Here is a 13,635-nt window from a genome sequence, read left to right as displayed (position 1 = left end):
CATATCATCTCAATAGACCAATGAGGTAAGTACTATTTTTATCTCTATAACTGAGGATTAAGTAACTTGCCCAAGGTCACAGTCAGTATGTGGCAAAGTCGGGATTTGAACTTAGAGCCTGAATGTTAACCCTATGCCATACGACATGCCCAGCTTATACAAAAAACTGGCAGGTTGACAGATGCAGTTTACCCAAGTCGGGAGGAAAAAGGGTGTAGGAACCACTTCACAAATCAAAGTACCTAATCCTAATTCTTATAATCCCTTTTTGATTGGTCAGTGATGCAATTGTACTTATGATCAACTGGCATACTTTTAAGAACACGTTGAATTTATCAACATTCCAAGAACCCCATGTGGAAAATAAGGGCTATATAAATAGAGCAAATTTGAAGAGATTAAGATAAATATTTTTCCCTTGGGGTATATAGTGAAAAAAAGTACAGATTTAGGGAGAAATAAAGCTTTAGCTAATAGAGTTTTAGAGTTGGACTATTGCAGAAACCTTCTAAATGGACCACCTACTTCCACTCTTGCCCCCCTCTGTCACTGGCCCACGTGGCAGCAAAAGTAATCCTTTTGCAAATAAGCCTCATCACAGCACTGCTCTGATCAAAACTGCCATGGGGGCTTCCCTGGTGGCGCAGTGATTGAGAGTCCGCCTGCCGATGCAGGGGACACGGGTTCGTGCCCCGGTCCGGGAAGATCCCACATGCCGCGGAGCGGCTGGGCCCGTGAGCCATGGCCGCTGAGCCTGCGCGTCCGGAGCCTGTGCTCCGCAATGGGAGAGGCCACAGCAGTGAGAGGCCCGCGTACCGCAAAAACAACAACAACAACAAAAACTGCCCAGAAGCTCCCATCTGCATCAGGGTAAAACCAGGGTCCAGGCTACCTGTTGGACCTCATCTCAACTCCTTTCCCCCTCATTCCTTGCCTCCAGCCAAACTCACTTTCTTGGACATGCCAAGCACACTTCTGCTTCACTGGTGTTTTTATTTGCTGACCCCTCTTCCTGGTATGTTTCTCCCCCAAGATATCCCTGGCTCGCTCCCTCACTTCCTTCAGGTTTTGCTCAAATTTCTCCTCATGAGAAGACTTCCCCCATCATCTGATGTAAAAGAGCACCTCCCCGCCTCAGTTACTTCCCAGCTGCCTTGTTTTCCAGGCAGCACCCATCACCGCCTGACACGTGTGTTTGTTGTGTGTGTCCCCACGCTAGAACAGAAACTCCCTGAGAGCAGGGACTCTGCATGCTCTGTCGGCTTCTGTATCTCCAATACCTGGCACATAGTAGGTGTGCAATCACGTCCGTTAAACAAATGAATGGGTAAAAGAAATGAGAAGGAAATGCCCCCTCATTAAATTAGTTTTCAATGATTAATTTTTGTTAGTCTTTGGTTATTAGCCCAGTACTCACAAATTCTGCATTTTCTTCATATACACAATAACCATTCCTTGAAACGCATTCAGGACAGCATTTTCCATCTAAGTGAATTAATTCTTCACCCTGTAGAAGTGAGGGTTGCACAGGCACATATCAAATTAACATCTCCAGGTAGCAGCGCTGAATTGCGATGCGACTGAATTCCCTGACTGGAATGAAAAACCTTAACCCACCCCTCTCCTTTGGCCCACGACTTATTCCATCTCCCCTGTGCTATCTTCCTATGAAAAGCCTAGTCAATACAGCTCACCCCTTCCTCCAAGTGCTTTTGCTTTCCAGTTCTGGTGATATTTGTGCATGATTTCCTACCCATGACCAGGAATTCACATGAAGAAGAAGAATGGCCAAGAGTAATGTTATAGTCTTGGAAAGTTACGAGTTTCAGAAAAGGATCAGGCTACCTTTTTTTAAATTATTATTAATTAATTTATTTATTTATTTTTTCTTAGATTACATATATATGTGTTAGCATACGGTATTTGTTTTTCTCTTTCTGACTTACTTCACTCTGTATGACAGACTCCAGGTCCATCCACCTCACTACAAATAACTCAATTTTGTTTCTTTTTATGGCTGAGTAATATTCCATTGTATATATGTGCCACATCTTCTTTATCCATTCATCTGTTGATCAGGCTACCTTAAATATACAAGGCTTGAACTTGTGAGTTGGTTTCATTAACAGTGCTCAAATCAAACCAACACTTTCCCCTGAATACAAAATCAGACACATCCTTATATGCACAGATGAAGTCTCAGGCATAAATTAAACAGCAGAAAACTAATTTCTATTCAATATTCTAAAACGGTTATCCAGTTCACATAATCACTATTTAAAAAATTATAAGGGGAAGGAAAGACATGCCACACTAAGAAGGTAGATATTAAACTTTCAAAGTTATCATTTTAACTTTCCAACATCAATCATTTCAAATTTTTTATTTTTATCACAAAATAATAAATGCTTGCTATAAAGAATTAAATAATTCTGAATTCTATAACTTAGAAAACATAATTTCACTGTAGTCCTACCTCCTGGGGAATCTGCTATTAAAAATACAACCTCTATTTACAATTTTTCATATACATGTATTAACATCTAATATCTATAGGCTAAAGAGTATTCTTTAAAGCACTTTCCACTTTCTAAAGACATATCTACTTTCTAAAAGATGGTGATGTTTCTTTACATGAAGACATTATTTAATTTGTGATTTATATTACATTTGAAGTGCAAAAACCATCATAGGTAAAAATGGAATAATGTAAAATTGCATAAACAGAATAATCACAATATTTTATGTTTAAAAACGCTGTGCACTAAAGAAAAATATAAAATAAAAGCATTAGTTGTCTTTGAATTGTAGCATTATGAATGGATTTTAAAGTCTCTTTTCTATTTCTCTTGAGTCTTCAATTTTCTAAAATGAATAAGTATTATTTTAATGAAGGAAAAGATCACTTTTAAAAGAAACACAAAAAATATATGAATGACTGTAACTTTTTATAGTATCTGAAAAGTTATTTCAAAAAGGAGGGAGTTAGATAGATCGCTGTCCCTCAAAATTTCATGCCAATCAGAGGCCAATGGAGAGCGGAGTGTGCTATAAGGAGCAGATGTATTTACATATAAATTGTTTTGCAGGAATGTGACAAACCAGCTGGTAGTGAAGGCCTAACCCACAAACACAGTGAAATTTGCTTTCAAAGCATATAAAGGGGTTTATAAACATGTAATCTAAGTCACTTAAAACAATGTTTTGAAACAAGACAGAGTATGTGTACTTCTGTTAAAGACGAAATGCGTGAGAGATTCTTGAGTACCCGCTACGATACCTACAGACAAAACTGAAAATGGAGCCTGCATCACCCGGATAAGGCAAAGAAGGTAGCTTTTCTGAGTCTTCAAATGCTGCTGTAAATAACAGCAAGCCCTGCTCCTGGGGAACAAAGATGCAGTTTTGGTGAGGTAGGAATTGCTAAATAGATTTGCTATTTATAGACATCTGGATGCCCCAGTCTGCATCAGTTCACTGCGGTGGGGAGCTTGCTCTAATTAGCATCTGACTTTGGCTTTGAGAAAAATTGCTTTGTGAAACAAAGCTAACTTTTTTCTTTCTAAGAGGATTCTGCTGCTTAGGCCAGATGGAATTTGCTAACTCCTCTCCACTGAATGACACCAACGTTCATCCATCAGACGAGAGACTGTGTTATTCCACTAAGCTGCCCATTGGAAAAGAAAACACTCTTTTGAGGGAATTTCCCCCTGCTGGAGAAAGGAAAGGCACCTCACATTTATGGCATGCCTACACTCTTCCGTGCACTTTGCCACAAGCTTTGATTCCCCCCATCACTTTATCCCTCATACATGAATGCGAGGTCCTTTCTTTAAAAAAAAAAAAATGTAAATTGACTTCTTCATCTGAATTCATGCTCAAAGATAATACTAAATATAGAAACACATGGAAATCATACTGCACTATTCTACTGTTGATTTATTTATGTTTCCAAGTCCAGGAATTTGGTTTTATATATCAAAGACAAGGGTCATGCCATTTTCTCCTTTGTTTAACAAAGAAAAACTGTTTGCTGATTTCAGTGCAATATGGAACACACTGCTGTTGATAACAGTGCAAATAATTATGACAATGGTGCAGATGCACAATTCTGCCTCTTTCTCTAGAGGTTTTACTCTTCTGCACCTTTGCGGATGTAGACACACTCAGACTTATTCCACCTTTGGCATGCAAGACTAGAAATCAAATGATCTTGATATATTTAAGGAAAGGCAGAAAGTAGGGCAGAATTAAATAAAAATACTAGTAGCGTACTTTCACTGCTCCCCTTGGCAGATTTAGTCATTTTCTCCAGGTGCTCCTAATGCATTTAATTCATATTAATTCATAATCATTGATGCCACTGCAGATTATAGTTTCTGGTTAGGTATCTGACTTCCACCAAAGCCTGGGAACTCTTGAGATTAAAATGTGCCTTATTCATCGTTTTATCTCCAGGCTAAGCAGAAGTTAGGAAGTTAGTATCCCAGGCTTTCATAAGGTCATTAGCTAGAGCTATTTACAGAAGTATGGCACAGAAGGAAGGCTAAGTGATATTTGTGTAGGATTCAATTTTGGTTAAAATTTCACCTCTGGTAGTGTATCCAGTTTAGAACCCAGTGCCTTAAAACAAAACATGGGTACGTGCTAGTTGATTCAAGATCTGGAGAAATCGACTAAAGGCATTAGAAGTCCTCAATTCATAAAAGAGAAGATGGGTATAGGAGGATGAGTTGGGACGGGACAGTGCAATGGGGTGACCCGGGGAATCCTGAGGCCCTTGCCACTTCCTTACGAAGCTGCTCCCCATTTTCCTAAGAACAGAGGACAGGAACTGGCTTATGCTACCAAAGGCAGGAGCCATGGAAGATTGGCAGGTACTTGGAAATGTATTACATTGGGGATAGCAGGCCAAATTATTTTCTGTGCCTGAGATTCTTTGTTTAGACCTGACTGAAAATAGGTGGCTAAAGGACCCACCCTACCAGGATCCCTCTCCCAGATTTTCCATAAACCCTGGGATATTAGACAAATTAAAACCTTGGAAATAACCCAGCATCCTCTGGGCAGGGTGCCGAGGCCAGGAAGCTCAGCCTCAGCCCGAGAGCAAGGGAGACAGAAAAGGGCCCTGACTAGGGTTTTTCTCATCTTCATCCAACCATTCGGATTCCCCTGACATAAAGAAAGAAAAGCCATGAAAAGGCATGTGGAGGGAAATAAATCTGCAAAAAGCAAGACCCTCATTACCTAAATGTGTCTCAGCTCTACCAAGACACAGAAGTAGAAGGCAACATGAAAAAAAACTCTGTCGCTGACAGCCCTGTTTGAATGGCTGTTCCTCTTCGGGAACCGTGTTAAGAGGAGCTGAGACGTGGGGGAGAAGTAGAAAGAAAAATGCCTTCACAGACACCCAGCACTTCAGATCTTCCAAGTTTCCCTCATTGACTCAAGTTCACAACCCCGCGGGAAACTGCTGGGGCAGATAGGAGTGGCGAGGGAGAAGGAGACAGCTTTAAAAGCAGTTTGTTGTGCAGCGGATCAGAATCGGGTGCAAAGGGGAAAAAAAGCCATCTCCCCACAGTATACATCTATAGTCCAAACAGAGGCTACTTTGTTGGAAGATTCTAGAAATTCTGCAGACAGCAGAAGTCAACAGAGGTCAACAGAGTTAATTATTTATGAGGTCTCCCTCCCTGTCTCTTTAAAACAAAAACAAAGACAAAAACACATTTCATTTTCTTTCCCGAGTCACAGGAGCAGCCTCTAGGTGTTGGCTCTCCTTTCTGCTAAACGCTGCCAGCGGGGCCTGCAACAGAAGCCGGGCCACCGGAGCACCTGCGGACTCCGTTTCACAACCAGAGCGAGCTGGGCGGCCACCAGCAATGAGGCCCAGCTGCGCTGACTGATAGGCTAATGTCCCATGTCATCCCTTCCAGTCCAATTCTCTGGCTCAGGGCTTCCGATCTGACCAGATGCACTGAGAGCTAAAAGCTCCAGGAGGCTGCTCCAAATCGGTCTAAACAAAGAGTGGCATTTACTTTACACCACAGAATCCTCATGCTAAAAGCCTTATTGAAATTGAGCGTTCAACCTCGTCGTCCCCTCCGCTACCGAGAGGGAAGGGACAGGTGAGGGACCACCCATCCCGCTGGAGACAGCATTACAGTCCAAACGGAGATGCCTTCGTTTCTTACCCGGGCACACTCCACTTTGGCACACTCCCCAGTCCGGCAGGTCACTTGGCCACGGTCACACGTGCAGAACTCACAGGCCGAGCCCTTCCATATTTCATCCTGGTACCGCACAAGCCCCCCATGCGAGCAGCTTCCAGCAGGAGACACACAGTCCTCGCAGCATTGCCCATGACGCTGAGCCCTTCTCTGACCCTGAGGAAACAGAGAGAACGGCGGGGAAAGGGCAGTGATCAGGAGGGCGCGAAAACATCCGACCTGATGCGGCAGAAGGACATAAAACACCAACTCTGTGCGCTGTTTTCTTCCCCCACCTAACCCAGCTGAGGCACGTTCCCCTCCCCCTCCCCCTCCTTCCCGGGAAGCAGGTCCTTCCTGCTTCCGAGCATCGTAAAAACTTTTGATTCCCTCAAAGGACACACTGGACTAAGAAATGCATTTCCTAAATGACCCCGAATAAAGGTTCAAAAATCAAGCTACACACTCAAATACCTTTTTGCATCTTAACGGAGGGCAGGCCTGTTTGTGGCACCTGACCTCACCCCGGTCACATATACACGTGGTGCAGGCATTTTCACTCCACTGCTCACCATGCTGAGTGAAGAAAAGAAACAAAAAAGTGGAAAATCAAATGTCACATATATCAAGTAGAAACACAAGACACATGACACGATTTTTTAATGATAGTTTTTAATTGAGCCATATCGAATGTACTCCTGAGAAATCATATCATTTAGGCAGCAAGAGGCTCTAAGAAAAAAAGTCAATAAATGTCCAAAGAGAACTTTGGATTCGTTTTCATCCAACTATATTCATTCCACAGATGCCCTGAGGGCCTGCTCTCTGCCAGGCACACAGAGGGCCTGGAACATCAAGATTAATAGGAAGACCCTGTTTGCTGGCTACTCGATGGTCATTCTTTAGCTCTTCTTTGCTGGGAGACCCAGTTCTCACTGCTACACACTCATGTTCCCAGCTTCCCTTGCAGCCAGTGCACAGACTTTGTCCCAGTCCCAACCGAGGGGACCTCAGGGGAAGTGTCCTAGAGCAGTAGAGGTTGAGGAAAAGACTCTTCTCCCCCATAAAAGAAGAAAAGCCCACCCCTTTCTTCCACCAGGCTTTAGTCATGATTGGTTGAGGACGAGCTGCCTGAAGCTTTGGAAGCCAAACTGGGACATGAGGTGACAAGACAGAAAGCAAATGCCAACATGCTGAGGATGGCAGGGTGGAGAGATCAAAAGAGTGAAAATCCTTGACAACATCATTGAGACCTGGATTGATCAACCTGCAACTGTCCCACCTCTGGGATTCTTGTTATATGAGATAATAAATGTTTCATTTTAGTTACTTGTAGAGGAGCATTTCTGTTGCTTGCAGCCAAGGACACCATAACAGGTACAGAGGCTCTCTCTTCCAGAAGAAATTAATCTAGCACATATGTGGCTACTGTATTGGACAGCACAGATCTAGTATATACAAAAATCCTTTCCCCATTAGTAATTTTCATTTACACTTCAAGGGACCCATCTAGAATTTGTGTCATCCATCCCCTAATACTCAGTTCCAGATTCTCTACTGAGAGTCAAAAATCCCAATTTCTATTTGGTTTTCCTTAGAATGACTGGCAAACAAGGGAAGCAGATGGGTTAATTTTTTATATATTCTTTGCTTTCGAATAATGTAACCTTCTTTTGGCTCAGCTAGGCACTCCCAAGTCAGAACATTCATTCATTCATTCATTCAATTTGTTGCACCTACTTTTATTTACTACCTACTCTGTGTTGGGTAGTTAGCTAGACTGCCCCAATAGTACTTTCAAGTTTTCAGGCTCCACCACCCCCAGCTTCTTGTCCTTTTCCCTCTCTCACCTTCCACTCCTATGCTCCCGACCCCACTGTAAGGCAGGGGGACACTGTCTCTGGATATCAGTGCATAAAATCCAACCAAAGCAGGCAGACATTCCCAGAGCCTCCAACATAAGTGTAAACTGACAGTAACCAATGATACTCTTTTTTCCCTTCAAGATGTGTGAACAGTAAGTTCAACAAGGTCCATGAACCAGGTGCTGCCTGCCAGCACATTCTTTTATATTTCTAATCCCCTCCGATTTAATTTTTTCACAAAGGTTTCCCATGAAGAGAAGAAAAAAGCCGTTTATGAACTGAATTACTAATCCTGGCAAAGAGTCAGACGTGGGTGGGGGAGGTATGGTGGTTAGAAGGGCAGAGGACAGATGTGTAAGAATGGATGTCAAAACACCTACATGGGGCACATCAAAGCTTACCTCGTAAACTCGGCCAGCTGCAGAGCAGGATCGCGAAGAGCACTGAGGGCAACATTTTCCAGGGACTCGGACTACAGTTTCGCCCTTAACACCCCAAAAACAGTCCATCAAAAGGCGGCATTAATAAAATCCACAACAGTAGGAAAATTTCACTCACAGCCAACTCAATCATGTGCCTCAAGCCTCTAGAAACAGCAATTTCCTCTCGTTTAATATTTAGTAGTCACCTGGTGCTTTGATAAGAGTTAGCACTTTTCAGGGCAGTGTGACTCTTAAGAAGTTTGCACATTCCTCAAGTCCCATCCACTTCTAAGAACAAACAAAAGCACAACTAGTAACAATAATAATAGTGCTTCGTGTTTGCCAGGTACTGTTTTAAGTGTTTTACGGGACCCTGTAAAGTAGATGCTCTTATCCCACCTTCACCAACAAGAAAAGTAAAGATCAGAGAGGTTGTGTGACTTGTCTGAGGTCACAGAGCTGACCTGGTAATAGTACATGTTTCACAGAGGGACTTCAGAGCACCAACCATTCAACACTTAAGAACATTTACCCTCCTGCTGAGTCACTGCTAATCTCAAAGTGAATGTATCCCTCCCTTGATAAACTACCTCACTATTCTTTTGCAACTTCGTGGGAATCCACACGTTTATATATATGCATTAGGAGGTCCTTAACATGAAAAAAAAATCAGTCATGCCCCTAGATATCTAGGAATAAGCCAGTGCAGAGAAATGTGGGTGACAAACACTAAATGCCCCAAGAACCCCCTACCACCTTATTCCTACAGTTTCAGCTCTACCACCTGCACCCTCAGAATATTAGACCCTTTGTCACCACTGCCCAAAGAATTTTCACAGCAACGATCTCCTCGTTAATGCCAAAGAATCAGCTTCTCACTTTGACATCACCACAGCCTTTTGAATGGAAGGAAGGTAGGCAAATTAAAATCAAGAAAAGGAGGATTAGAATAAACCAAGTTTCAGTGACTAAGAAGTGGTAGATCTTATACAGAAGATACCTCCCGAACAGTTAGCTGCACTTTCTCTTACAAAAAGCAGAGAATGTGATTTTATTATCATGGTTGCTGTGGAATTCCCTCGGCAAGAAAAGAAGGCTGGTGTACTTTGGGGCATGTGTGCAGGGTGGGTGTCAAGTAACCTTAATTTTTCATGGAAAGTTCCAGTCATGCTTTAGTGGCTTTTTTAACCCAATTATATATGATCAGCTAGATTAATGCATTACTATCTAATAGGAACTTATTTCAAACACTGAATCACTGGAATTCACATGACAACTGTTTTTTCTGCTTTAGGTTACCTTATATCTTTACAATTCTGTAAAAATATTATGACCATTGATGTTTAATAGAGTATGTGAAAATTGGACAGCGTTGAAATCATTGAGCATTTCTTGACCTCAGAACTCTTGAGTTTAATGAAATTTCAGTGAGGAAGTAAAAGTAAAGGTATATCTGATGTCATACTCACTATTCAGTAAGTTTATGGAAGTAAACAATGAACTTTTACAACGTTAAGTAAACAGGGGACAAATGTCATGATCACAAATCTTGAACAGAAATATAGAGGTAGTATGAATCTATCTTAACCAGCATGGAGTAAACCCAAGGACAGGGGCAGAGTCAACTGGGAGGTATGGGTGGCAGATAATTACCTGTGTAGAGGCTGGTACAGGAAAATCAAGTTTCCAATTCTTACTGGCAATACTTAATTATATATTTCATTGACAGAAACAAAACCTTTCTTCACAAATAGAGACCAAAAAGGGCAGGGAGGAAAAGCATTTAAAGAGAAAATATCCCATTACGTGAGAGAACTTCTTGACTGAGAATTGAGATCCCATCTGGGTTGGTGTTTTATAAGCAGGACTGGAGAGGCAAGTAAGAAGAAGGTGAGCAGCAAAGTGGGTTAGAGAAACGGGAAAGGTGTTTTAGCTGTACATTTTTGTTGCTATCATACACTTGAATCCTATTATTTTGGTCTTCATAGATTTGCCCTTCCAAACCTATAGACTACTCAGGGGCTAGTATGCTAGGGACTGATGACCAAATCTAGCCCACCACCAATTTCCATAAACTTTTATTGGAACGCAGCCACATCCATTAATGTACGTATTATCTATGGATGTTTTTGTGCTATAATGGCAGAGTTGAGTAGTTGTTCCAACTATATGGCACACAAAGCTGAAAATGTTCACTATCTGGCTCTTTACAGAAAAAGTTTGCCAACCGCATGTCTAATATGGTACCCTCAGTAATCACAGGAGTTCAATACCAAAATAATATATGATTAATGTCATTACAATTTTGGGTAGGACCACCATTAAGGATATACAGTTGACCCTTGAACAATGCAGAGGTTAGGGGAGCTGACCTCCACACAGTTGAAAATCCAAATATAATTTATAGTCAGTGCTAGGTATCCACGGTTCCTCCACATCAGTGGTTCCGCATCCGTGGATTCAACCAACCATGGATCGTGTAGTACTGTACTATTTACTATTGAAAAAAATCCATATATAAGTGGACCCACATATTTCGAACCATGTTGCTCAAGGGTCAACTGTATTTAATTATGGTTTTCCATATTCCTTAAATAAAAATACTTATGACAAAATTTATAGTAAGTTATGGCTCACAGCTCTTGACAAAATATCTTCTCCTATAACACCTCTGAAGATATAAAAATGAGATGAAAATTCTACCACCAAAAAGTAGAACAGCCAACCTCCTACCATTGCCGAGGAAGTCCCACTGACCATAAGACTTTCTGTGGCCTTTCTTTGCTTTATAAACCCAAACGGAAATAAGAACCATCATTTCTTCCCAACTCTCTGCCTTCCAATATCAAACACAACATGGGTTTGTTCCCTCAGTGTGCGGCCACTGCAGTTTGAAGTCATTAGAGTGCCATCCTAGCCTTTCAACTCCCTCGATGTCTTTCTACCTAATCAGAGCCCATAATGTAAAAAAAAAAAAAAAAAAAAAAAAAAAAGGAAAACAAAACAAAAAGAGTGGGAAGTATGTGTGTTGGGGGAGGTGGAGGAAGTGATGAAAAGTGGGGAAGAAGACACCCAAATGTAAAGCACACAGTCACCGAGAAACATGGCGAGAACCCTTGCAAATCGGGGATTACAGTTTTACATTTCATGAATTCAAAATGTAAGAGGGTTGGGCAGTGGAGAGAGAAAAAGATCTGATCTCAGTACAATAGAGCTACACTAAATGAAAACCTGCCAGACCCTTGGTCGAGGAAACACGCACCTTTGTTAGCACTTGGCTATGGATCCAAGAAAGGGAATTAGCCAAGGGCAGGCTGCTTACCCTTGCAGCTTTCAAGCACTGGGTATGCACAGATTTCTCTTGATCAAGGCTGAGTAAACAGAAAGAAAAGAACTTGGGGGAAAAACCCTAAAGAGCAAGAGAAAGTAATAACATTCTGAAGATGCACAGAAAGAACAGATTTCTGAAAACTAAGTACTGCAGGATCTAAAATAAAAGATTTAAAAGCCATTTTGCAACTTCAATAAGATAGAAGAAAATGCAGTTTTTATTAAATAGAAGGAAGAAGCGATAAAGAAAAAGCATTGGGGTTAAAAAAAAGATGAACCAGTGATAGGAGAAATAAGGAAGAATTAAAAGAAAATTAAAGGAAAATCATCAAATTAAAATCAATACTGGAGGCAGTAAACACAAACTCAAGAAGCTCTCTCCATAACGCAGAGGAAAGACACAAAAGTGAAAATGCTGAGAGAGAAAGTGACCAATAATGAGGGGGAAGGCAGGGGAGCAATCTAAGAATCATAGGTGTTTCTGAAGAAATGAGAATAATTGGAACAGACATGACTAATCCAAGCTGTAACCAAAGAAAACATTTCACACCTGGAATATAGACTGAAAGGGCTTCACAGTATTCTAGGCAAACTATGTGAAAAGACACCTCACTTGGAAATATCCTGGGAAAATGTTTTAATTATAAAGATGAAGAAACATCCTGCAAGAATTCAACAGAGTAAACTAGCTGAATATATCAGAATAGAAAACAGAAAAACCTCAGACTCCTCCATGGCACTAAATTCCAGAATTCAATGGAACAGAGTTTATAGGGTTGACATGTGAAAAGATTATAATCTCCTTAAATTTTAGACCGCTACAAATTATCTTTCATGAGTGTAGGCAAATAGAAAATATTCTCAAACACTTAGTGGCTCAGAAGACATACCAATTTTTATCTTTTTAAAAAAAAAATCTGAAGATGAAGTTCAATTCACTTAGATTAATCAATATTGGGAATGGGAAAATTGTAGTATCAAAAAATTGATGGGAGAAAATATTTGCAAATGAAACAACAGACAAAGGATTAATCTCCAAAATATACAAATAGCTCATGGAGCTCAATATCAAAAGAACAAACAATCCAGTTAAAAAATGGGCAGAAGGCCTAAATAGACATTTCACCAAGGAAGACATACAGATGGCCAAGAGGCACATGAAAAGATGCTCAACACCACTAATTATTAGAGAAATGCAAATCAAAACTACAATGAGGTATCACCTCACGCCGGCCAGAACGGCCATTATCAAAAAAGCTAGAAACAATAAATGCTGGAAAGGGTGTGGTGAAAATGGAACCCTTTTGCACTGTTGGTGGGAATGTAAATTGATACAACCACTATGGAAAACAGTAGGGAGGCTCCTTAACAAACTAAAAATAGAACTACCATATGACCCAGCAATCCCACTACTGGGTAATATACCTGAGAAAACCATAATTCAAAAAGAAACATGCACCACAATGTTCATTGCAGCACTATTTACAGTAGCCAAGACAAGGAAGCAACCTAAATGCCCATCAACAGATGAATGGATGAAGAAGATGTGGCACATGTATACAATGGAATATTACTCAGCCATAAAAAGAAATGAAATTGAGTTATCTGTAGTGAGATGGATGGACCTAGAGTCTGTCATACAGAGTGAAGTAAGTCAGAAAGAGAAAAACAAATACCGTATGCTAACGCATATACACAGAATCTAAAAGAAAAAAATTGGTACTGATGAACCTAGTTGCAGGGCAGGAATAAAGAGGTAGACATAGAGAATGGACTTGAGGACATGGGGTGGGAGGGGGAAGCTGGGGC

The 13,635-nt window shown here is 41.0% G+C and overlaps 1 protein-coding gene across 18 annotated transcripts in view; it reads right to left on the bottom strand.

The window, feature by feature from the left end:
* The window catches only part of FRAS1 (Fraser extracellular matrix complex subunit 1), a 474,502-nt gene that overhangs the window by 245,502 nt on the left and 215,365 nt on the right, over nt 1-13,635 (bottom strand). For 17 of the 18 annotated variants that reach the window (XR_003680571.1, XR_003680570.2, XR_003680569.2 and 14 more), the window contains exons 7-10: nt 8,476-8,559; nt 6,684-6,785; nt 6,195-6,386; nt 1,418-1,507 (exon numbers count right to left, since the gene is read on the bottom strand). Coding sequence is in view for 14 of the 18 variants with exons in the window: in XM_024115434.2 (XP_023971202.1) it covers nt 1,418-1,507; nt 6,195-6,386; nt 6,684-6,785; nt 8,476-8,559 (468 nt within the window). In the remaining 4 variants the exon portion in view is untranslated. Of the gene's footprint in view, nt 1-525; nt 592-1,417; nt 1,508-6,194; nt 6,387-6,683; nt 6,786-8,475; nt 8,560-13,635 lie in introns of those variants that run through there. The other variant, XM_028491964.1, reaches the window with a different exon arrangement.

This window comes from Physeter macrocephalus, chromosome 7 (assembly GCF_002837175.3).
Source record: "Physeter macrocephalus isolate SW-GA chromosome 7, ASM283717v5, whole genome shotgun sequence".
NCBI lineage: Eukaryota > Metazoa > Chordata > Mammalia > Artiodactyla > Physeteridae > Physeter > Physeter macrocephalus.
This window is presented reverse-complemented; position numbering and strand designations above follow the sequence as displayed.